The 25829-nt window shown below is 45.1% G+C and overlaps 1 protein-coding gene across 3 annotated transcripts; it reads right to left on the bottom strand.

The window, feature by feature from the left end:
• Positions 1–2803: 2803 nt before the first annotated feature.
• On the bottom strand, positions 2804–24397 carry LOC310768350 (thyrotropin-releasing hormone receptor-like). 3 transcript variants are annotated; one of them, XR_014551285.1, is made up of 5 exons: positions 24060–24397; positions 17944–18445; positions 16605–17040; positions 12279–12902; positions 2804–3712 (listed from the first exon to the last, which is right to left on the bottom strand). XR_014551285.1 is itself a non-coding variant. In XM_083626338.1 (4 exons), the coding sequence occupies exons 2-4, from the start codon at positions 18402–18404 to the stop codon at positions 12483–12485; spliced, it is 1317 nt and encodes a 438-aa protein (XP_083482464.1). In that variant the 5' UTR covers positions 18405–18445; positions 24060–24397; the 3' UTR covers positions 10749–12482. The 3 variants fall into 3 exon arrangements, 2 of the variants coding, with proteins under 2 accessions (XP_083482464.1, XP_083482465.1); XM_083626338.1 differs by lacking the exon at positions 2804–3712 and having other exon boundaries at positions 10749–12902; XM_083626339.1 differs by lacking the exon at positions 2804–3712 and having other exon boundaries at positions 10749–12902; positions 24064–24397.
• Positions 24398–25829: the final 1432 nt, after the last annotated feature.

Here is a 25829-nt window from a genome sequence, read left to right as displayed (position 1 = left end):
CCCACAATGATGTGGCCAAACAACCACGGTAAAGGAGGCCTTTTTGGATCTCCCTTCAGGAAAAACAGAGGCAGTGATTAAATGCTAGTGTGCTAGTTCTGGTTTTTAACAGTGCTTGAAGAAGTGCTTTCCTCCCTGCATTAAGTGTGCTAGCTAGGAAAAGGGTACAATAGATGTATACCCCCTCTTTTTAAAAAAGTTATATAACTACTTTCATTCCCTCACAATGAGTGCCCCCCCTTTAACTGCACTCTCCTTTTGTCTCATAGTTTTAAAAGAGTTTGTTTGTGCCCTGTATTTCTGTACAGTACATAGCACATGTTGGGCACTTTTACAAGTAATAAATAATGCTGGTGACGTATGTTGACTTAATGCGCAGTTAAAACAGTGGTCTGGAAAAACTCAAGCCTCCATCCTTTGCAGTTCAGTACCATGGACAGCAACCCACAGAGCTGCCTTTTGAAGCAGTATGGTGCTGCAAGCTCCCTGTGATCTTCCATTAAGCTATGCTTTCATCCTTCACAATGCTAGTGAGAGTCTGATGTCAGTACTTTCCATATGAATATATGATCAGATGGCTATACCTGTCTTTTGCCCCTTAATGTTCTCCTTCTTGGAAAGTTTTATCTGCTCCATTTGTGGCTTTTTGCACAATTAAAAAAACAGACTAGAAGAGTGCTGAATAAATATGTGAAGGGCAATTGCACAGATCATTCCACCACCCACACCTCCAGCATTAAAGTGAGGGGTTCAGCACTAACTCAGGGAAAAAAATCAGACAAGGAAGAGAGGATGATCTTCACTAATGATGGTTAGCATACATGTTTAGGACTGTCCATGAATTTATTGTGATAGTGAAGAGTTGGAGATTGATGGGAGAATTTGGCATATAATTTAGGGAAAGCAAAATTCTAATCCCCTTCTCACCCTAATTAAGAAGGCAGCTTGGCAATATCAGATCATGACTTCAGTGCCCTCCAAGCCTCCCCTGCTCCTCATCCATAGCTCATATTCTGTGCATCCTGTCATCCAAGCTGCTGCACACCCACTTCACGGATGCTTTCCTTCCCATACATTTCCTTTTTGCAGACCCACCCAAATATCCTACCTATCTTTAAAATCCTGAGTTTCAGAACCAGAATAACCCCCCCCCTCTCTCTCTCTCTCTCTCTCTCTCTTAAAGTTGTACCTAATTTGCAAAGCACAGGTAAGCGTTGTTTGGGGTGCAGCACTGGCAAACACACCTACTCCATTCTTAAGAAGAAATTCCAATGTGCAACTGAAAAGGAGAATCACGAGGAAGTACCACAACTCTTGTTGAATGATCAATGCAGAGCAGGAGGGATGAGTCTTGCATCACTTACCACTGCCATGGAGCCATCATTTACCACTGCCAAAATAAGCACATGACCCAGTAGTACCTGCCCAGCAGCAGCTCACTGGCTGGTGGGGAGGGGCTATGCCCTGAAGTACGTCAGCAGCTCTTGGGAGCTTCTGGAAAGGAGCCTCACATCATCCAGGAAGCCTATGGCAGGGATCTGTTCCTCACTGGTGCTTTGGGTGTAGTAGCTGGTGGTGTTATTGCTGAGCACCTCTGCTACTTTGCACCCACTGTCTGGAAGCTTGACTCTGCTCTGTTGGACTATGACTCTGTTCTTCTTCTGGATGTGACCCTGCCAGTGAACCAGTCAGTGCCATTGCTTCAGCCCAGCTTTTCCCAAGAGCCTTGAGCCATGCTAGGACAGGACAGCTCCTGGGATGTGAGACGCAGCCTATCAACAGCCTGTGTGCCCAGGGACTGGCACTTGCTACTTCCCCTCACTCTTGTCTTTCAGCTGGCCAGCCAGCCATCCCTTCTGTGCCCACGCTGTCTGCAGCTCCCAGGCAGGCAGTCTGAAGTTGATTCTGAAATGCCCTTTTGCAAACTCCCAGACATTTCATCTTTTCCTTGCAATAAATGGAAGTCCTGTGTTGCATTTAAACATTTAAACACCACCTTGCTATACACTGCAAATCCAAGGCAGCTTGTGGCAATTTAATGTAATAATAAAGCTGATTTAAAATACAGTAAAATAACAGGTACTGAGCAGTAAAATAACAGAAGCAATCAAAGAAATGTAAAGACTTTAACTTAGAAGAGTCTAACTTGATATGTGTATGTGACAACCTGATATTCCTGATATTTGGTGATTATTGCCCAAACCCAGCCCATTTGGCTATTTTGTTAGTTTAGTACATTAAGTCAGACATAATTTGCTAGTCCAGGCTTAGACTTGACCCACTGTTGTTATGTGCTACCTGGGTGGTGCTGTGGTCTAAACCACTGAGCCTCTTAGGCTTGGTGATCGGAAAATCAGCAGTTCAAATTTGTGCAACAGGATGAGCTCCCATTGCTCTGTCCCAGCTTCTGCCAAACTAGCAGTTTGAAAGCATACCAGTGCAAGTAGATAAATAGGAAATGCTGCAGCGGGCAGGTAAATGGCATTTCCATGTGCTCTGGCACTCACCAGGGCCCTCTGTGCACCAGAAGCAGTTTAGTCATGCTAGCCACATGACCTGGAAAGCTGTCTGTGGACAAACACCAGCTTCCTCGGCCTGAAAGCGAGATGAGCACTACAACACCATAGTCACCTTTGACTGGTCTTAACTGTCCAGGGGTCTTTTACCTTTTACCTTTTAATTGCTACCCCATTCTCCAAGCAGTGAGAGATTCCAGGGGTGCCTGTGTTTACCTGAGGTTCACTTTCCTTGAAATGAAGGCAGTGGAGATGGCAGTGGATAGAATAGATGGTTTTATTTACACATATATACAACCTCAATACAGGATGGTGGGCTCACAGCATTAGCACCCTAATAGAGCTTGCTTCCCCTTTAGTTTTCCAGGGGAGCCCCAAAGTCCAGTGCAGAGCAGATGTCTATGTCTCTCTCTCTCTCTCTCTCTCCAGGTTCTAGCATCTATCCTCCCCTTCCAGCATCCAACTCTGGCTGTTGTTCTTCTACCTACCAGCCAGGTGAGGGGGGGGGAGACCCACCCATTTGTTTCCGTGGCAACCTCTTTGGATTTGTTAATCACAGTACTCCAAAGTCATTACCTTAGCAAAGGAAATGGTTTGGCTGGTTTTCTTTTATAAACTACCCCCCCACACACACACAGGATCAGTCTCCCCTTCGCATTAGTAAAATGGGAGCAGCCAAGATCAACTGCACGAGTTTGTTGGGAAGGAAAACACAACAAAGGTGATGAAATACAGAATTTGCTTTGCTTTAGACTTGGCTTTGAGCTTCATTTCTGCCAGGAATTCTGCAATGCCAGGGATTCATGGTGTGAGCTTACGTTGCCAGCCTCACTTGTGTTGTCAGTCTCACTTCCCTCAAGAATAGGGACAGCAGGGGATCTGCCTCACAGGGCTGTTGTGAAAGAAAGCAACCATAAACACTTTGGCATCAAATGTGGATGTGCATTCTTGCATTTCAGTCAGGTTTGTTGTTTCATGTGCTTTGTGGAAGGTGAGGAGACATAATGTGCTTGGTTCAGGTTCTTATTCTGTCACTGGAACGCTCTGGGGACTGGGACATGTCCCTTGTCATTGGGTCAGTTCCAGTCTCTGATTCAGCTTTGAAAGCTCCCAGGAATAAAAGCTGAACCAGTTGATGGGAGGGCAACAGTCACAGCTGCCATCAGGATCCCTGAGGAAATCCTCCCTGGGTCGCTCTGCAAAGTTATTGAATTCAGAATAAGTGAAGTCTTAATAAGCAACGCTCAATACTGAGTTACAACAACCTGTCCAGCTCACACAGGGGCTGGTTTGACATGAATCTATAGCACCCCTGAAGGCCAAAGGATGTGTCTGTTTATTATTATTATTTGTTGTTGTTGTTATTTTACAATTTATATACCACCCTTTATCAAAAGATCCCAGGGTGGTATACAACATTGGTATACCAATGGTGGTAAGAACACATAATGGAGCATCAATAATAAAAACACAACAAAGGGGTCATTCTCTTTTCAATGCAATTCTCTTTTCAATACCCCCTCCCTTAAAGTTGTTTGTTGTATGACTTGCATTGTGCACACAGCAGGGAATATAGAGATCAGACCTCCCAGGAATCTGATATTTGCAAATTCTGATGCAAATTGACCTGATCCACACCATCTTTGTCCTCCCCACATACCACCCCAGGGGCCTTGTAGTGAAGGGCAGATAAGAGGAGGAAAAGAGCAGCAAAATACGAACTTCTCTCCCCACTGGAATATTATCACAATGCATACACTCCTGTGTAACTCAGCTAAGCTCATTGGGAAGCAACAGTCCAGAATCCTCCTTCAATGCTTCAAGAAATATCAAGCATCAAGTCACAGCCTGGTCCCAAGCTCACAAAAAAAATGTAAGGACATAAGGAAAGCCCACTGGATCAAGGTTAAGGGCCCATCAAGTCCAGCATCCTGTTCTCACAGTGGCCACCAAGAAGCCTGTGGGAAACCCACAAGCAGGATCTGATCACACAAAGTGATGCTCTCCGCCATTCCCTCCCGCTCCTGAGCATCCTTGACCACAGATGACCCCTGCCTTTCTGCCTTCCGCAGGCAGCTAACACGGGAAATTATTATCTGAGTGTACTCAAATTTCGCACGAGAGCCACGGCTCAGGCGGTGGTGACAAGCAAATAATTACACTTTGTGAGGGGGTGCCATCCCTGGAGCGGACACATTCAGAGCTGGCTGGTTCTCTCTGAGTGATGAGGGGCCTCTTTCATCAACACATAACAGCCCTTCTGTACGGAAATCTGTTTTGCTGCAGACCACCCACCCTCTCTGTCCCTGGCTCCACTGGATGCACCACAATACAACTGGGCTTACCTCTCTTGCCATCGTCAGCAGCTGCTAATTACAGTTTTCATCAGGAAAAGCCACTCTGCTTAATTGGGGTTGTGAGACAGTATGACAACTCATTTTCTTTTGCCTGTTTCTGGCTGTAAATGAAAAGCACACACAGCCTTGTCATTTGCAGCTTTGTGCCAGCACCTCTGGGCAGTAATGCACAGTTTTGGATGTGCCACGCAAGCCGAGCCTAAGCATTATGCTAAGCGTTGGGGTGCAGAGTAGAGAACCAGACAAAATGGAGGACCTTTTGATTATATTATTCTCTGGCCTGTTAATACATGGGATGATGAAGGTATTTGTGACTACCTTATGATACAATCACAATCCACAGCAGGACTGATGAGAAGGCAGCAGATTCCAGCTGGACCTCAGAAGGCTGAGGCCCCACTCTGTAAGGCCAGCAGCTTCTGGCTGCATTACAGTCACTTCCAGGAACAGATGGGTCAACACCAGGCTGTGTCTCAAGACCTGTTTTTTTCAGCTATGAAGAGCCCATTTCCATCTGAGCTGGTCGTGAAATAAAGGTAAAGGTAAAGGGACCCCTGACCATTAGGTCCAGTCGTGGCTGACTCTGGGGTTGCGGTGCTCATCTCGCTTTATTGGCTGAGGGAGCCGGCGTACAGCTTCCGGATCATGTGGCCAGCATGACTAAGCCGCTTCTGGAGAACCAGAGCAGTGCACGGAAACGCCGTTTACCTTCCCGCCGGAGCGGTACCTATTTATCTACTTGTACTTTGACGTGCTTTCGAACTGCTAGGTTGGCAGGAGCAGGGACCGAGCAACGGGAGCTCACCCCGTCGTGGGGATTCGAACCGCCGACCTTCTGATCGGCAAGTCCTAGGCTCTGTGGTTTAACCCACAGCGCCACCCATGTCCCTTTCGGTCATGAAATAGAACCTTGTAAAAACAATAATTTGGTAGCCAATTTTGCTTGTTTTCATCTCCTCTCCTCATCCGTTTTTTCTTTCATGACATGCCTTTTCAGATTGTAAGCCTCAGTGAAGGGACTGTGTTGTTTTTGTTCATCTGTAAACCACTCTGAGGGCCTTTCTGACTGAAGAACAGGGCATATATTAGGAGTGAGCCAGCTGGAATTTCCTTTTGACCTACTGAAAACGAAGCACTAAATTACAGTATTTAAAGGGTTGGTGAGGAAGTGGTGAGGAAATGTCTCAAATGGTTTTTAGCTTCATGTAAATACTTTCTGCTTATTATTTTTTAAACCTTTTCAGCCTAGAACATTTTCCACAAACATATCCTGCCCAGCTGCTGGTAATTAGAATGGTTTTTAAAAACCCTTTTGCGAAACAGTTGTGCGTCTTTGCTGCTGTGTTTCAAGGAGAAACATTCCCACTAACTTTTTTAGCAGAGAGTTTGAATGCTCATGGTAGGGAATTGTCTTTTCAAAATCCTGCTTCTAATGGCAGATCTTGCTACAAAAGTGCAGTTTGGTGTCTTCCTCATTTGGTAAGGAAACTGTGTTCTGGATCAAATGGAATACACCTCCTGTAAGTTCTGCTGGCTGTGGCTGTGGCAGATGGGAATTGTAGGGCAAAGCATCTAGGAAGTGCTAGGTCAGGGGAGGCTGCTCTAGGTTAATTGCAGAAGATTTGTGCATACCACTAATTAACACCCAACAAACAGGAAACCCAGCTTGGCGACATCTCAGAGCCTATAACTTAGTGCAAAATCCTCCAGAACAGCTTTTCTCAGCAAAGGATTCTGTTTTTGTCAAACCATGGCAAAGCTTTTTCAAAAACACTCCTTCCACCTTTTGAAATGCCAAAGGAGCAGTTCCTTGCTGGCCTTCAGGCCCCAGTGCCCTTTGCCTGAGCTCTCCTACTGCCAATGTTTACTGCAGTAGCACCAATTTCTCTCCCCGTCTCCCTTGAGCCCAGCTGTGCGGATGTTCTAGAAGGCAGTGTAAAAACCCTTCGTTTTTAGAATGGCCTTTAAGAAATGTGATGCACTTGGCAACAAAATGTCATGGTGGCTACCAAACCAGATGGCTTTAAAGGGGGATTAGAGCTATCTGTAGCTACTAGCCCTTGGAACTCAAATACCAGAATGCACACTTCTCCTTACACCAGCCGCTCTGTGGTTTGTGATCTGGAGCTCAACTACCTTCTGTTGGCAGAATAGTATTAAGCATGGACATATAATAGGACTTCCTGTCTGATGGAACCCCACCTGTGGAACCCCCTTCCCACAGAGCAGTGTTCTTCAACCATGGAGTTCCAGATTTTGTTAAACTACAGCTCCCATCATCCCTGACCATTGGCTAAGCTGGCTAAGGATGATGGGAGTTGTAGTTCAGTAACATTTAAGCCCCAGGATGACTGGCACAGGGAATTTTGTCATTTTAGAGCCAGATGAAAGCTCACCAGTATGCCTGTGTTTTGGGCAGGGGGCACAGTTCGGAATTATGTTGCAGCTACAAGTGATGCGTTCTGGTTGTGGCTCCCCAGGTGTGTTTAATGATGTTGGGTTTTTATTTGCTTTTATGAGTTATGTTGATTTGCTTTTATTGCTGTGTTGTTGTTTTACTGTTCTATTGTGTCGCAACTTGTCCTGGGATCATATGACAAAGAGCAGGCTAGAAATTGTCTTGGAAACAAAATGAAATATTTACGGTGGCTATGTCATCTCTAAAATCAGAAGCAATGTGCCTCTGAATAGCAATCACAAGTGGGGAGAATTGCTGTTGCAGTCGGGTCCTGCTTGCAGGACTTCTCATTGGGGCCTCTGGTTGGCTGCTGTGAGATGCTGAATTAGATGGACCATTGGCCTGATGCAGCAGACAGGATTTTCTAACATTCTTCTATTATAAGTGGCGTCATCTGGCACGCTTGCAATCCTGTAGTTTCCTGGGAGTAAGCTCCATTGGACTCAGTGGTCCTTCTGGTTGTGTATAGTTTCAGCTTGTAAAATGCATTTATCTTTAGCAAAAGGTCTTCAGCCACCTGAAATGCAACCTTTAGCTTTTAATTCAAGATACAGTCTTACAAAGAAGTGTTACCTTTTAAGCTGGGCTGAAGTCAGGACACTACTGAAGAGAAGAAGTAGTAGTACCCAACCTCTGCTTGATTATTTTCCTCTTCCTCTTCCTCTACATGTCACAAACAATAGCAAAGCTTGAAAGCCTCCTTATCACCTCATCCACTTGCCAGAGCAAGGAACATCCATCAGTTACCTTGGTGCTCCTTGTTCCTGTTCCTGCTCCACCACACCACTGGGCTAACCTATGTGTAATGTCTTAGTAAGCATATTTATTAAATTTATTATACACCCAATTACTCTCTGAACTTGCTGAACTTTGGGGGCTGTGCTGAGTCTGACATGGGGCTGGATCAGCTTGTGCTGGTTCTAGCAAACTTCACATTCCTCTTCCTCCTGCATATTTTCACTCAGGTGTTGTAGATTCCCCTGGCATTCTTCTCAAGACAACACTGACCCTGAAAACTAGATTTTCCATATGTATTCCCCACCTTCCCATCAGATATTGAGGTGAGTCTCTCCTGTGCATACCTTATAGCTGTTAGAGAAAAGCTACAAGACCTTTGGGTATAGGGTGGTAGATAAATTCAATAAATAATAATAATAAATAATACAAAAACAAATTAGTTCCCTTGAAGAGCTACTAGTGGAAAGACGGGGTAGAAATCTTTTCAAGCAAGACAAAAATAAGCATTGGCAGGGCCTTTTCTGTTGTGGCCCATGTCCTAAAGATATGCCTGGAGCACTCTTGCTAGTGGGTGGTATATAGCCCTTGAAAATGGATAGACTAAAGCAGGATGTCCACAATGCAGTCATAGTGATGCCTTTCAGATGTTGTTGGACTATAACTCCCCTCTTCCTTGACCCTTGTCCATGCTAGCTGGGGATGATGGGAGTTTGTTTGTTTCTTATCGCATTTATTTCCCACTTTTCCTCCACAATACGGTAATAATTTTTTAAAAAAATAATACTCCTCATGATCTTGAGGTTGTTCAAATTTCCTGGTGGCTGATATTTACATGACCAAAAATTTTTTTAAATGTTCACATTCATTACACTCATCTAATTAACCACAGTTAACATCATCATAACTAGTTTAGCCCTTGGCTACAATTTTGGCCCCAATTTTGCTGGAGCATTCCTAAAGCCAGGGGAGATTTCCACTGCCACACAACAAGCTGTGCACTTCCCCTACACCCCCACCAATGGAGCAATAGAAAGCCAATCATACTGGTTGTTTCTAAAATGATATGTTCATCTATGCAATAAGAAGAGAAAGAGAACTCACTTCGCATATTTAGTGTGCATAAATCATTTGGCCTACAATAACCAAGATTAAAGAGCATTATACATTTTCAAATAAAGCTCACGCGTGAGTGTGGCGACGGAAATCAACTTTGAGCTGGAGACCATAAGCTAGCACTCTCTGTCTCTTTCCAGTCTTGTGGGAGGGAGGTGTAAATAAGTGATTTTTCTTTTGAACTTCCATACTGAATTATGCCTGGGAGGAATAAATTGCTCATCAGCTGTAGCTACTGAGTTGGAGCCAGCCTGCTTAATGCTGTTTTGATTTGGTAGGTCTGAAGACTGACATTTTAGAAACCGTTGGGAGAATATTCTGAGAGTCTTTGGATTTCTTTGCATGGGGGCAGGGGATCCTTACCAAAGGACAGAAAGCAGACAATGAGAGATGAACATTTCTGTTTTGAAAGAGGTGGGGAAATCCCATTGACAAAGAGCAGTTGTTAGCAAACTTAAAAACAAAAAACTGTTCTCCCTGGCATCCTTTGATGCTTTCCTTCATTTTTTACTCTGCAGCGTTACTCTTTTGAAATTAAGCAATGGGACAGGTTGTTCCCAGTGGTTCCCTAGTTTTTCAAGAACACCCACCTTCCACTTGTTGTTGACTGTGATCTTAAGACAGGGTGGTCATTTAGGACATAAGAAGAGCCTGCCGGATCAGGCCTAAGGCCCATCTAGCCCAGCATCCTGTTCTGACAGTGGGCACCCAGATGCAAGCAGGACCCGAGCACAAGAGCCTGGGATTCCCAGCAGCTGGCATTCATAGGCATTCTGCCTCCAACAGTGGAGGCAGAACATAGGCATCTTCAGCCTCCAACATAGGCATCTTGGCTAGCAGCCATTGATAGCCCTCTCCTCCATAAACTTGTTTGCCAGTTTAACATTCTCTTTAAGAGGTGGACAGCAAATCACAGCAATGCAGGTTCCTTCAGAATCCTGAGTCTGCCTCTGGGTTTTAGAGGAGACCCAGTGAGGATGTTATTCCTGCACAAAGTTCCAACCTCTTTTCAACCCCAGAAATGCAAGTTTCAAACGATAATTGTTTTTCCACCTCATTTAATTAAGTCTTATACACGCTCTGCTGTTCCATTCTTTCTTATCCACCTCTCTCTCTGTACAGAGTTACATCACTCACAGTCTTTGCCTGGTGACACTCTCCAAATTCTGAAATACTTATCTATTTTGTTTAGCTTTCCTCCCATGCTATATGAAGGGCTTCAAAGTTTCATGGGCTGTGGAGATTTCCAATTATAAGGCTGCTGCTCATCTTCTAGCTGTTGGTTTGACTGTTTATATAAGGTGGGGCCAGTGCTTCCTTCCCCGTCCCATCACACACACCCTACTTCCAGCCTGGGCATGTTTGCATTATCATTATCATCATTCTAATTACAGTGGTACCTCGGGTTACATACGCTTCAGGTTACATACGCTTCAGGTTACAGACTCCACTAACCCAGAAATAGTGCTTCAGGTTAAGAACTTTGCTTCAGGATGAGAACAGAAATTGTGCTCCGGCGGTGCGGCGGCAGCAGGAGGCCCCATTAGCTAAAGTGGTGCTTCCAAAATGGATGCTACAGTCCACCACTGAAGCCTTGTAACATTTTATTCTGTGTCTGTTGCCATGCAATGCTATGCCCAGTAGTTACCCAATTCAAGTCACCAAATATCTCATAAAACATTTTCTTAAAGGCCACCCTTGACTCATTCCTAGATGTGGGTGGAAAAGGGTACATATCAGTCCAAAGGCTTAGTTGCAAAGGTTTAGATGCTGCTGTTTCAGACAGCTTGTCCCTGTTGAACTGAGCACCTTCTGGGTGACTTTGCACTTATAGAATTGTAGGAACCCCAAAGGGTCATCCAACCTAACCCCCTGCCATGTAGGAATCACAATTCAGGCCTGTGGTGCAACTGTGTTTCTGCCCATTGTAAGACTAGCAAGATAATTCCAGCACAACCTGTCTGCAGCCTTGAGAGCAGCTTTTCCCAACCTGGGATGCCCGCCACACATCACTAGCATCCCTGACCACTGGCTATGCTGGCAGGGACTGATGGAAACTGGAGCCCCAAACCTTTGGAGGGCACCAGTTTGAGGGAGATGGGAGGAGAGAGTTAAGCACACCTTGTCCCTTGCTTCAGGAGCAGCAAGGCAAATAAAAAGGAGAAATATCTATCATCTATCTATCTATCTATCTATCTATCATCTATCCTCTCTCTCTCTCTCTCTCTCTCTCTACTGTATATCAAAGAGGCCAAAGCAAAGCAAGTCATGGTCAGTGGACTATGGAGTGACCCTTTTCAAGGAGGGGTTTGTGCCTTCTTCTTCCCCCATTTGCAGCTTTCTCATACCTGGGCAGCAAGGGGAAATGTACTGTCTCTAGGTACTCAGCTTCGACCTGTGCACAAGCTTAAGATGCCAGCTTTTTATAGGGGTCCAAGAGCATCAGCTGGCTTGCCCTGGCCTCTCACTGCCAAGAGGCTTCCTTGGCTGGTGTGGTCTGTCCCCTTGCAGCTCTTGGGGTGGAGCTGGTACACAGTCCTGATTATGGCCCAGCATCCTTTAGGTCCTGAGTACAGAACTCGTAGCAGGGCTCCAGCCCTGACAAACTCCTTCCCAGAGTCAGAAACACAATTCTGTTCAAAATGGTGGGTGAACCCTGATTTGGGCTCCTGAAATATAGCTCGGGGGTTGCTCAGAGCACCAGTTTTGCCTGCAGATGGTCCCAGGCTTGATTCTGGCATTTCCAGGCAGGGCTGGAGAAGCCTCCTGCCTTATGCCCTGAAGAGCCACTGTCAGTCAGCATAGACAGGACTGAGCTAGATGGGCTATGGGTCTGACTCAGTAAGGCAACTTCCTATATCACAGTTACCATAGCTCACCAGCTTGGCATGCAGAAGGTCCCAGGCCCATTCCCCAGCATCTCCCCATAGGGCTGGGAATGTCGCCAGTCTGAAATCCTGGACAGCCTCTGCCAGCCAGTGAAGACAATCCTGAGACGGATTGACTCAGTAGAAGCAAATGCCTCTCTTCCTATTTAAACAAGAACCATGAGATCTTATTATATTTAAAGGAAGTGTCATGGCTCAGTGAGATCACTTGCTTTGCATGCAGAAGGTTCAATCCCTGGCATCTCCAGGTAGAAACCGAGTCAGTGTAGGCAATTCTGAGCTGGATAAACCAGTGGTTTGACTTGGTCTAAGTCAGCTTCCTCCCTTCCTATAGATCTAGTTTACTAGGAGAAGTAAAGCAAGTCCTTTACTGGGAAGTGAGAAAGGAGCCAGGCAAGGGGAACTGGGGCATTTAGAGCACGCTGAAATATGGCTCCTTCTCTTTCTCAGGTGCAGGCACCTGCTCCAAAGCAGGCAAGTCCTCCTCTTCGCCTCCTCCTGGGGACGGTGGCCCCTTAGCCTTAATGTCCCCATGCGGGTGGGAGTCAGGTTCCTTCTTCATGCTGGAGGCTGCGTAGAATCTGTGCCTTGGCTGCTGCTCCACCTTCCCGCACTTGCAGAGCTTCTTGAAGGCCAGGCGGAACTTCTGGGACATGAGGTTGTAGATGATGGGGTTGATGGCGCTGTTGGCGTAGACACAGACCCTGCAGAAGAGGATGAACCAGCGGTTCAGGTAGGGGCGCTCCATGAAGGAATTCACCAGCACCAGAGTCCGGTAGGGCATCCAGAGGAGGGCAAAGAGGACCACCACCACGGCCAGCATTTTGGTCACCTGCAGAGGAGCCAAAAAAAGAGAGAGGTGGCTTGGATGTCTTTAACAAGTTGCAGGTTTTCAGTTGCTTTTTCCATTTGCTTGCCTGTTTGGGATGTCATAGATCAGAAAATTCTACACCAATTCTACATATTGCCAGGATCTGCTCCAGAAAGGTGTAGGAATGAGACAGGCCATTTTTATATTGCATACATTTTCTTCGTGTTGACAAGATTTTTGCAGCAAAAGTAAATTTTCTGTCACCTTGTATGTTTAATGGGCATTTAAGAGCAACCTGCATTTGGCAGATGATGGATATCTGTGCAGTAATTGAACCGTACTGAGACTCTATAGGTTTGAAGGTCCTTCAGGTTTGAAGGAGAGGGTGGTGCTTCCCTTGCACGTGATACAGATTTACTTGTGCTGCATAACTGCAAGATAACCAAAGTGTATTGTGGTCTCAGGATAGTCTTGACACTTAATTTGACTCTTGCACCTGGATTTTAAATGCTCAATTTAAATGCATGAATAAAACTGATTTTTAGCTTATCGTAGATTTTAATTAGTTTTGAATGTTTTAAATAGTTCCTTTTACTGATAATCTCATTGTTTTATTCTTTTTGTAAATCACTTTCAGATTTATTTATTTGCAATTAAGCAGTATATCAATTTTAATAAATAGATATGAGCAAATATAAAGGGCATGGGACAAACTCACAGAGAAGGAGAGATCCACTGTATGGCCATTTGCTATGAAATCTGGATGGAGCCTCTCTTTTCAGAGGCAGTCTATCTCACAATGCTATTTGCTGGGGAGCAACAACAAGGGAGATGGCTCTTCCTCTCGTGCCTCTGCTGGAGGGTATCCTGAAAGCCTCTTTTGGCTACTGTGGGAAGCAGCATGCTGCAAAGCATTCAGTTAAAAAAATAAAATCCAAGTCAGTAGGGCTGTTTCTTATTTGCTTAGTGCCTGGGGCCCAAATGCAGCCCTTGCATCACCATTCGACCATTGCTACCTTAGAGCACTCCTTTCCTGTGTGTAAACAGGGGGAGATGGAACGGCAAGGTCTCTCCACTGGCTCACTTGGAAGACTAAGAACTTTTGGCTCCTCTTTTACAAAATGTTCCATTTCGGCTGGTCATTACAAGAGCTTTGCAGCAAAGAGCTTTGTTTTTTTCCCTCTCCCTCTCAACCCTTCTTTTTGTGGCATGGAGGGAGTTGATAGAGAAACGTTAGAAGACACAACCATTCAATGAAGCTGAATTTTGGAAGATTCAGGACAGAGAAAGGAAAGCACTTCTTCATTCAGCGCACAGTTAAACTATGGAACTCGCTCCCATGGGAGACAGTGATGGCCACCAATTTGGACAGCTCTAAATGAGAATTGGGCAGACTCATGGAGGAAAGGGCTAGTGATGGCTGCTAGCCATTAGGGCTATGCTCTGCCTCCATAGCTGGAGGCAGTAATGCTTCTGAATGCCGGTTGCTGGAAACCAAAGGAGAGGAGAGTGCTGCTGCACTCATGTTCTTGAGGGCTTCCCACAGCTATCTACCTGGCCACCTTGAGAACAGGATGCTGGATTCAATGTGTCATTGGCTCAATCCAGCAGTGCTCTTCTTATGTCTCTTAAGGGCAGGGGATGCCCTATCACTGGTATCTGGAAGTCTTTTTCAACTGAAGTGTGGAATAAAAGTGCTTTAAATCCAACACATGCTTTTAGCATCGTGACACCAGTTCTCTGGAATTCTCTCGTTCCAAAAGTGAAGCAAGCCCCAGCATCATGACATGTTCAACATTTGTCAAAAGCTTTTCTCCCAAGCCTTCCCAAATTAGCTGGCTTTATTTCTGTCATTTTTAATTCTCGTTGTTTATGATCTGTATTTTTTATATGTATATTTTATTTCTCGGTGTTTCTCTGGATGTTGAGCAGTTTTACAAATCCACCAACGAACAGGTAGGAACAAGAGAAGCATTTCCCAAAGCCATCATCAGCCCTGGATTTGCGGGGTGGGAGCGGCACCGTCTATTGTGCAGCTTCACTTTAGAATTCTCTTTTCAGCCTGCCCTTTTCATACCAGGACTCTTTCCAAAGAATTGAAACAAAACAGTGTCAAAGCCATTGCCACCGTGCAGTGTTGATGAAGGCTCTGAGAATGCTTCTGGCTCCTTGCTTGGCAGACGGCGGTGGTGATAATTCAATTCCATGCAAAGCCAACGTGTTGGCATGCCAAACAAGACAAATGTTGGCAAAGGGAAGGTGACACATCATATGAGTGATTCTTTAAAAAGGACTTGGATCTGCTTGGAAATTCACGTTACTATTTAGAAACCCTTCGTCCCTCCCTGCTCAGCTTGGGATTTATTTGTTTGTTAGTTGGGGAAGCAAATGCATTCTGCACATGCCCAGAAGCACATCCTGATTCCTTATGCTCCATATAGGCCACCAACATCTTCTGATGAGACACTTTTGGTGGTCCACGGTGTCCCTGAGTTCTGGTCAGCCAATCCTGACCAAAAGTCAATTCTGCTTTCTTTCGGACATGTTTTTAAAACTGCATCGTTCGGACAGGGTTTTGGAATGTGCTGGGTTGTGTGGTTTTTTAAATCAACTGTTTTTTATTGATAAGTTATTAATGTTTTTACTATTGCTACTTTTGTATCATGGTTTTATGCTGTACCACACCTTGTTACATTTTCTCTGAAAGTGTGCTTTATAAATATTAATATTAATCAGAGCATTGATATTAATTAAGAACTGAGAGGGGAGGTAAAATAAGCCAGGGAAACAATTGGAGGCTACAGCAGTAGGTGGAAAGATGTAATCTGGATGCTGGGTCTATCCACAGATTAGAGCTGCTAAATCAAGGAGGATGGGAGCACAGCCCCCCCTTTAATAGATGGGTTAAATAGGTGATTTCAGCGGATGTATTTTGCATGACAGCTTCCTGCAGTTCTATATCCCTACCTCACCAAAGATCAGGGCCAGGCAGACTTTAGGCTTGCAAGGCTATCTATGGGTCCCTCCAAACCCGCCCCCCCCCTTTATTGCACATTCATCATTATTTGTGCTCATGATGGTATTGGGGTGGTCACATGCAATTCCACTTTCAATCCTCTTTCCACCTGCAAAAGCTTTGTGCCAGACATACTGCTTGGTTTCCAGTCTGTGCAAGCCCCATAACCTTCCTTTGAAACCCTCTAACTTCTTATCTTATAAACGTTCCAGTTTATTTTACTTGTCCCACTTCTGTTGTGCTGTCATGCAGATATGCCCTTTTACAGTAGATGGCAATAATGAAGTAATGTATCTCCCTATATGAACCTATCTGGATGCAAAGATCCTCAGTTTAAAAGGGTTTTAATTTTTGTTTCTAACTAGTTTGTTTTTATTTTTCTGTTTAATAATCAATATTTTTAAATGTAAGCTGCCTTCAATCCCAACTTGGGAGAAAGGCAGGATATAAACATATTTAATCCATTGATCAATAACACTGGGGGAGCATCACAGAACAAATAAGAGAGCAAAATGATGTGTGGACGGTCCAGAACAAATTCGCCACTGACACACTATGATTGTGTCAATCATAGAATACACTGCTGAGCTTTAGGACCTCTTGCCAGCATGACACTGTTCTCTCCAGTCCCCCCAAAAAGCTGAACCTGCCTGCCCATTGGCCTGAACTTGGCAGCACCTGGCAATCTCCAGAGGGCTTTGCGTTACCTGCTTCCTGGAGGAGACGGGAACTCTGGTTCTTGAGCCGCTGGCCTTGCTCCGGCTGGCCTCTGTGCCATTCCTCTCTTTGCCGATCCTTACTTTGCAACTCTGGTCTTGCCAGCGTTGGGTGCAGGCAGTGGGCTGGTGTGGGATGGGGCTGCGGAAGAGGACCCTTCCGATGAGACCATAGAGCACCGTGGAGAGGAGCAAAGGGGTGACGAAGAAGAGGGCGAAGTCGAGGAGGTAGATGGGTAGGTAGAGGTTGCGGGAGACCTTGTAGCCGCACTCCAGCTGCTGGCTTTTGTTGACAGCAATGTCCACCAGGAAGAACCACAGGGTGCAGTACACTGAGGTGAGGATCCAGACAAAGGTGATGATGCGCTTGGCCCGTGACACTGTGCACATTGCCTGCGCTTTCATTGGGTGGCAGATAGCAATGTACCTGGCAGAGACGAAATGGAGGAAGTTATATTTGAGTAAAGACATAACACTGTGCTGAAACAATAGTGGGGAACCTCTAAGCCATGGGCCTCAGGGGCCCACCTGGCCTCCCCATTCAACTTGCCAGGTTGCTTTGACTAAGCCACACGCACTTGCCCTACATGGGATGCCACTTATTGTTTAACACTGATTTGGGGTAATGTCAATTAATTGCCACTGCACAGAAACAGGCAAATCAGACCCACCCAAAGGGCATGTTTCAAGATGGAGAGAGAAGCTGGTCAGGCAGTAGGCAGCAGGCTGCCCAGTGATGGTCCAATGCCACTGGGATGCCACTGGGGGCCAAGGACCACATCTGTATGAAGTGGCAGAATGAGGATGGAAATACCCTGAATGATGGGCAGGGATATGAAGATCTCCTGGGGGAGAGACTGGGAGAGAAAGAAAAGCTCCCAGGTGATACCTGGGAGGGGCTGTCATTTTCTCTGAGGGTGGGGATCAAGAGCTACTTTTACATAGAGAGAAGATTGTGTACTTGTGCATTGTTTTTGCATCTTAGACTGATTTCCTCCTCCCTTACTTTTTAGGCTGCTGCTGTTTAAGGTTTATCTGGGTGCACTGTTTAATTCTGTGTTGTTAACCACTCTGTGGTCCTTTGGCAAAGAGTGGCATATAAATTTAAGATAGAAATAAAACAGATGGATATCCCTGCTCTAAGGTCTAAATTGGGGATGTGGAACTTGTGGTTCTCCAGATGCTGCTAGACTACAACTCCCATCATTCCTGGCCATTGGCCATGCTGGCTGGGGCTGGTGGGAGTTGGAGTCCAACACCATCTCGAGGGCAACACATTGGATACCTCTGGTCTAGTAGAACGGAGCTACTCCTAAGAATCTTTTCTTACCTTTCCACAGTGAAGGCAGTGATGGAGCAGGATGATGCATTGATGCCCAAGTACTGAAAGAAGGTGATGCCAAGACACCCAGCAAATCCATAGATCCATGTTCCTGCCAGGCTGTCAGAGATGTTGGGCAGGCCAGCAGCCACCAGTACCATCAGATCAGCCACAGCCAGGCTAACCAAGTAGCAGTTGGTGGGAGTCCTCATCTCACGGGTGGTGAGGACCACCAGCACCACCATGACGTTGCCGATGATGCCAACTCCGCAGATGCCCAACACCAGGAAGACAGAGATTACCTTGTATTCGAGAACATCCAGTGGACTATCGCTGCCTACCAGGGATATGTTGGTGGGACTGTCAAATTTGCTGCTGCTGTTCTCCATGGCTGGGATGAAAGTGAAGAAGGTTTGGGTCAAGAGAGGCACAGAATCAGATTTCACAGAGGAAGGTCTCCTCATTCCCATTCAACTCCATCAGCACTTTCCTTTAGCCAGACAGGGAAGTCCTGAAAGTAAACAGATCAGACAATTTAAAAAGGAGCTGGGACCGAGCAACAGGAGCTCATCCCCTCACAGGGATTCAAACTGCCAACCTTCTGATCAGCAGGCCCAAGAGGCTCAGTGGTTTAGACCACAGTGCCACCCGCAGGTATAATTAAATTAGATTCTATAATGCCACATTCACACCATACATTTAACGCACTATGTTACCACTTTAAATATTATGGCTTCCCATCACCACCCAAAAAATCCTGGGAGTTTCTTTCTTTCTTTCTTTCTTTCTTTCTTTCTTTCTTTCTTTCTTTCTTTCTTTCTTTGTTACGGGTACTGTTAGCAGACCCCTGTTCCCCTCCCAGAGCTGCAGTTCCCAGAGTGGCATAACACTCAATCCCTCTCCACAGGCAACTCGTTGAAATGTAGCTCTGTGAGGGGAATAGGGGTCTCCTAACAACTCTCAGCGCCCTTAGCAAGTACAGCTCCCAGGATTCTCTGGGAAAAGCAGTGACTGTTTAAAATGGTATCATAGGGCTTTAAATGTATAGTGTGAATGTGGCCTAAGAATTCTATTGGGGTACATGGAAGAGAATCAGACTCTGATTTTTAAAAAATATTATATTGTCTTCTGGTGGCAGCAAAATGTTTCGCAGCTCAGCACTGGGAGAAAGCAGATAATGACAGCAGTGAGTTTCAGGTGTGGTTAGTGTGTAGTTTTGCTGGTATTAGCTTGAGTTGGGGAGAGAGCAGCAGAAATGACAGCATTGCTGCTATCAATAAAAGCACACTTGCATATTTGGTGTGTGGGGCTAGTTGTCACTGCTGTATTTCCATATTTTGGATCTACTAGCAGGTATTATGGTCCTTGTATGTTAGTTGTTTCATTTTTATATTGGTGGTGTGGTATTATAATAATTGGGATTATTATTATTATGTTTATATACCACTTAATACCAAAATAGGCTTCTAAGCAGTTTTTAAAATATATAGAAACTAATTACACAATATTCTTAAAATGCACAGTAATTAAAAATACAACATTAAATGCACAAGAAAACATACCATGCCTAATTTTCACACCTCTATCATCACCCCTCTTCCACATTTATTTTGTAAACTCTCCTCATTGCAGAGTTGCTCCATCCCTTTGGTTATTTGGCCACCCTTCTCTGCACCCTTTCCAGCCTGTTCCAGCCTGCTGATTCTGTATGGTTGGTGCTGTTTTAGCCAGATTTCACCCGCAGCCTGAACATCAGAAAAAAGGGAATAATTCTCCCAGGGCTTAACTCCAAGTAAACATTAAAAGGATTTCACTGTTAACTAATTAACTGGCTGTTGCTTTGTTGGCATTGTCCCATGACAGGGTCTTATTGTTGGCAGTTCTCTGTTTATGGAATGCCCTCCCTGGAGATATGTGTTTGTCTTCCTTTTTATTAACATTCAGGAGCAATTTCAAAACATTCCCATTCACCCAAGGCTTTATGGCTAAAATATACTATTCCAAGTAACCTTGAAACTATTAGCTGTGGTGGTATTGAGGCATCTGATCAAGACTTGTATTTTAAAATGAGCTTATATATATATATATATATATATATATATATATATATATATATATTTGCAGATGCTTGTGTGTTTTTATGCCAGGCAGAAGACCAGCTGGCTTTTGGCAGATGTTTATCCTCCTGGACAAAGGCCCGCCTGATTTATTTATAGCAGGAGCCAAAATTCTCAAAGTTGTAAAAAGGGAATTACAGGCTGAGAGCAAAGGTTACTAGGTTACTGACCCTACAGAATACAATCAAGCTGCAAAAGCACTAATTAAGAGTTGGCAAATAGTAGGATTCATTGTTTAACAAAATATAATACCATGTGTCTCCCATTAGAGACTTGAGCCACAGGTTAAAGGGCAAGAGCTAATGGGAAAAGCAGCTGGCCAGGAAAGGGGGGTGTAAACTGAAGAAGTTTTACTTTGAAAAGGCCTTTGCTTCTAAAAATCTATATATGTTATGTATGAAATATATTGGCTTAAATGTAATTATGCAAAGGATTTAGAAAGTAAGAAATGTTAGATTCTTATGTTAGATTCTTATTTCATAGAATCATAGAATCATAGAGTTGGAAGAGACCACAAGGGCCATCGAGTCCAACCCCCTGCCAAGCAGGAAACACCATCAGAGCACTCCTGACATATGGTTGTCAAGCCTCTGCTTAAAGACCTCCAAAGGAGGAGATCTTTCATTGATGGTGTGTGAGAATGTGAACCCAAGATCTCTGACCTCTGTTTAAGATAAAAATTTAAAACCATTAGCCATCTGTTTTGGAGGGCAAAAGGGCAAGAAGGGCAAGAGGTGATCTGGTAATTAAGGTGCCTTGTTGAGGCAAATGTAAGATATATGGCTACTTGTTTGCCATTTATAGATAGAAGGAAATATAGCTCTTTGTCTCCCATAAAAGATAATAGGAAATGGGTGTATCTTTTATGATTGGTTCTAGCAAACAGCCAATAGGAATTTCAACCAGGCTGATTGGACAGAGGCAGCCAAAGGAGGAGCAAGGGGGCTGGGCTGAGGAAATATAAGTGCTGACCATCAGGGCTGGAGTGGGCAGAGCTTTGGTAACCATATACCACTGTGTCTCTCATTTATTTGTCTGACAAATAAATTATTATTTTAATTTCTCTATTGCTGCGTTGAATATTTCATTCCAGCTAAGCGTTAACCACAAGCAGGGTGCTACAGTATGTGACTGTTGTTTTTTTTAATAGATGTTCTTCACTATAATAATAATATTGTAATAATTTATTACTTATTACTGGTTTCCCCAGCCACTCTGGGTGGCTTCCAACAAGAGATTGAAAATACATTAAAACATCAGTCATTAAAAACTTCCCTAAACAGGGCTGCCTTCAGATGTCTTCTAAACGTCAGATAGTTTTTTTATTTCTTTGACATCTGATGGGAGGGTGTTCCACAGGGCGAGCGCCACTACCGAGAAGGCAACTGCCAGAAGGCCCCTTGGTGATGGACCTCAGTGTCCGGGCAGAACAATGGGGCTGGAGACGCTCCTTCAAGTATACTAGGCCGAGGCCATTTAGGGCTTTAAAGGCCAGCACCAACACTTTTAATTGTGCTCGGAAACATACTGGGAGTCAATGTAGGTCTTTCAAGACCGGTGTTATGTGGTCTTGGCAGCCACTCCCAGTCACCAGTCTAGCTGCCACATTCTGGATTAGTTGTAGTTTCCGGGTCACTGCTTTTTAAAGCTTTTAATACTTTAAAAAATTGTATTGTTTTGCTCTTTTGTTGTTTGCTAGCCTGTAAAGAGAAGATAGAAATCTGATCAGTCCATAAATAGACCTTTACCTTCAGGTAAAAATGTGGTCCCCCACTGAATCAGAGTGGCCATGACTCGAACGCTGACTCTGCGAGGCAGGGCTCTTAAAGGACCCCTTGCCATTCACACTTTATCAGGGCCTTCTTCTTTTTCCACCGGCTTCAATGAAAAGGAAACCTAAAGATGAGCTTTTTACTTCCAGAGTATACCCATAACAACCTCAGTGTTTGCCTTGTTACAACGAAATGCCTATTCTTGCCTTCCCACCAGGCACGACACAAAGGAGCCGTGAGAAGCATAGGTGAGCATGGAAGTGTTGGGGAGGCAAGACTGTGCCAAAAAAATTGCCAGACATATAGTGAGCAGTGCAGCTCTTGACTGACCTAGTCAATCAGCTTGATTTTAGCAAGAGCCATCAGAGCAGAGGAACAGGCTTGTGCATACTGATTGCCCTCCTGGAGATGCCCACTACCACCACCAGAGAAGGGGAGCCGGGGGTGAGGGGGTCCATGCTTGGTGTTCCTGAGCTGGAACATTGCAGTGCATTGATGTGTTTGCATTTAATTGAATAATGAATTGATTAATCCGTTAAAAAAACCCAGGAAATTGACCAATTTAGAAGCCTTCTGTCGGTTTACCGCCAGAAGGTTTATTAGATTTTGATGCATTCCTTTGCTCCCCCTCTCTCTTGCTCGCTCTCTCTTTCTCTCCGCTTACTGCCTCTCCTTCCCTGATGCGCTGCCTTATCTGGAAGGATGCTACACTCAGTGTGTACTGAGGAGGGATTTGAACAGAGCGGCTGCTTCCCCCTGATCTTAACTAAACCTTTTTCTGCTGCTGTTGAGCGTTAAGGGCGCAAAACATGGCTGAAGCCAGTAGATGCCAGCCTGTTCCCACAGGCACACCCTGGCCCTCTGGGCTTTCCCATTTGATCTAATTTTGTGTCATCTTTGCCCTTCCTCTGGTACCCAGGTGACCGGCCACTTCACAGATTCCCACGGCAACCTGTATTATTCTCTCCAAGTGCCCACAATGTGAGTTTTGGATATAACACGCCATGGCCGAGAAAGGGAGACACAGGCACATGAATCCTCACTGAAATCATACCATTGCCTTGTCTTCCAGCAATTTATTTATTTATTGTTAAATTTATATCCTGCCTTTCCTCCCCAAGGAGCCCAGAGTGGCCATCAGAAGGGTAGATGGACATGGAAGTGGTGGAGAGACAAGAATGGGATCAAAAGATGCCAAACATTTAGTTTCATTAACCCTATATTGGCCTAATTTGCCCAAATGGCATCCTTCCTGCTGTTGATGGATTCTTCTCTGCTCCTTTTCTCTCTTTTTTTTTGGGGGGGGGAGGGGGGAAACAGCCTCATCAAGACAGGTCAGCACAGCCAGCACATTGCCAAAAAAGAAACATTATTGTGAAGGCTATTATTTGACCTCTGTAGATATTCGGTAAGTAATATTTGCTGTTAAACATAGCATACAATCAAGCGTTGAAAAAATAAACCACTCAGACATGCCTGAAAAAATATTAGGAAGGAAGGGTTTAAGCAGGAAGCCTGGGTGAGAATGCAATGTGTGTGCCACAGATCAGGTTGCATTCAATGTGACCCTTGCAAAGTATGCAGGAAGGATGCATTCAAGGTGTCTTTCCCAGCAAAGTGTCAAAGGGGAGAATTCTAATAGGAGATTAACTCCATGGTTTGCCAAGGCATCTTAAAGGTGCAAAGCATGACAGGTTACCTTGCCGACGAGCTTTACCCAAACATTTATTGCAAAAGGGCTGCTGATGTTTGTTGGCTCTGTGTCCTGTCACCTAAAACCTGTTTGCTGCTGCTCCTCCTCCTCCTCCATATCGTTCAAGAAACCCAAGATCTTTTCTGCTTCTTTCTTTGGGATAGGCAAATTATACCCACAATTGAGCCTGTCCCTGCAGATGCCTTTACGCATTGAAATCTATTGGATTGTCTCATTTAGGGAGAAGGGCTGTAGCTCAGCAGTAGAGCACCAGCATTGCATGCAGTTTCGATCTCCAGGTAGGGCTGGGAAATGCTCAGCTTGAAACCCTGAGAAGCTGCTACCAGTCCGTGAAGACAATGCAGAGATAGATGATCCAGTTGCCTGGCTTGGAATAAGGCAATACCTTAAATGGTCTGGTAAAGACTTTCTCCAAAGCAGACCATCCAGGAGATCACCCTCTTTCCTCCTTCTTTCCAAAACCTATTGCCTTGGTTTTTAAAACAGCAAAACAAAACCGGGAACTAACTTTTCCTGCAAAACTTACCTTCTTTTTTTGCATCATTCTTAGATCCTGGACGAGACTGGAGGCAACAGAGGAAGGAGAGTTAAAGGCATGCAGCGTCCCTGTCCCTCACCTCCTCTCCTCTCCGTCCTGCTTTGCCGGAGTGCCTTCGTATCTCCTGCCTCTTCTACAGCGTCTGCCTGCCTCTCTCTTTCTCTCCCTCCCTTTTCTGTGTGGCTCATGCAGTTTTTGCAGGCAGATATAAGGGGGACCCTTTGTCAGCTGATGTAACTCCACTCTGGCAGGGCTACGGTATGAGAGGAGAGACCCTCTCTTTGTTGCTTCCCTGGGATAAATTGCAATCAGCATTGTTTAACACACAATCAGGGAGTGTAGGAAGAGCGAATAAAAAAAGTGCCACTGCTCATCAGTTGTTTTTATTGCTTGCTCTGTTGGCCAAGTGAGGGATATTTTGACAGCTGTCACCAAGTGGAAAAGCACTCCAGTCCAGACAGGAGGCGTGACCTGGGGAGGGGAGGGGCCTGCTGAGAGTCCTGAGGGCCAGATAGTGAAGTCTTGAGGGCCACATTCAGCCCCAGAGCCTGAGGTTCCCCACCTCCGCTTTACAGAATTATCTTCATCCCCAAGTCGAGCATATGAAGCTGGTTCTGAGTCAGACCTTTGGTAAAACTAACCCAGTATTGTCTACTCTGACTGGCAGAGATTCTCCAAGGCCATCTCTCTTAGACTATGCTATCAGGAGCTGTCATCCAAGCTGAGGGCATCAGCTTGGTGGCGCCTGCTCTTGAACCATCTCTGAGGGCAGAATTTTGCAACCACTGGCGAGTCCTGATATGTGACCTTCTCTAGGACACACAGAGAGCGTCAGTTACATCTTCTGTGGACAATATGGGGATTCAGTGTTTTGACCTCTTTGTAGGGTCTGGCCTACACAGTTATTTCAGAATGGATGCATCTGCCAAAGGGCTTGAGTTCAGTTCCTTGTCCATCCACAAATTCTCTCAGTGACCTTGAGCAAATTGCCTAGGCTTTGCAAAAATAGCTACTCTGGCTCTGAATATAATTCAGTGAGAAATGTGTCCTTTTACGTCTTTGCCAATCATCCTTCTTAATATTTGAAAACAAATTATATCAATTACACACAGAAAGACAGACAGACAGAGAGACACACTCTCTTTCCCCTTCTTGCTATAAGCTCCTGGGTTATTCAAGGAGTTGCAGAGCAAACTGTTTCAAAGAGAAGAACAGAGCCCCCCTGCCCGCCTGTACTCCTGCAGATCTTGTAGTTCCCCTAAGCCTACTGAGTGCTGATACCCCTCTCTGGCACAGGGGTAACAACTTGAATAAAACATTGTGGGGGCCAAGGTAAGCCCTGCCCTGCATAACCAATGAGATGATGCAGTGCGCGCACACCATTCAAATGGTATTGCCCATCTAATTTGTGGGGGCCCGGCCCCCTCAAATATTTTATTTACTGAAGCTCCCATGGCCCCTAGGAGTTGGCTCCTATGCTCTGGCACCTGGGTTGGCTACATAAGAATCTACATTCAGAAATTGAGTCTACTAGTGGTATATATGGCATTCAACCCAGTGCCCTCAGATGCTTCAGACTACTACAACTCTCAGCAGCTGCTGCCAACATGAGCAGTGGTCAGGGATGATGGGAATTGTAGTCCAGATATGTGGGGGCCACCAGGTTGGGGAACCCCTGTGTATAGGATGGTGATAGATGTGAGCAACCAACACAGGGTGTTATCCTCACACATATTGAATGACCTATGCACCTT

Source organism: Podarcis filfolensis (assembly GCF_964270895.1).
Source record: "Podarcis filfolensis genome assembly, chromosome: 8".
In the NCBI taxonomy this organism is placed as follows: domain Eukaryota; kingdom Metazoa; phylum Chordata; class Lepidosauria; order Squamata; family Lacertidae; genus Podarcis; species Podarcis filfolensis.
The sequence above is the reverse complement of the archived record's forward strand: the minus strand, read 5'-3'. Positions and strand labels throughout refer to the sequence as shown.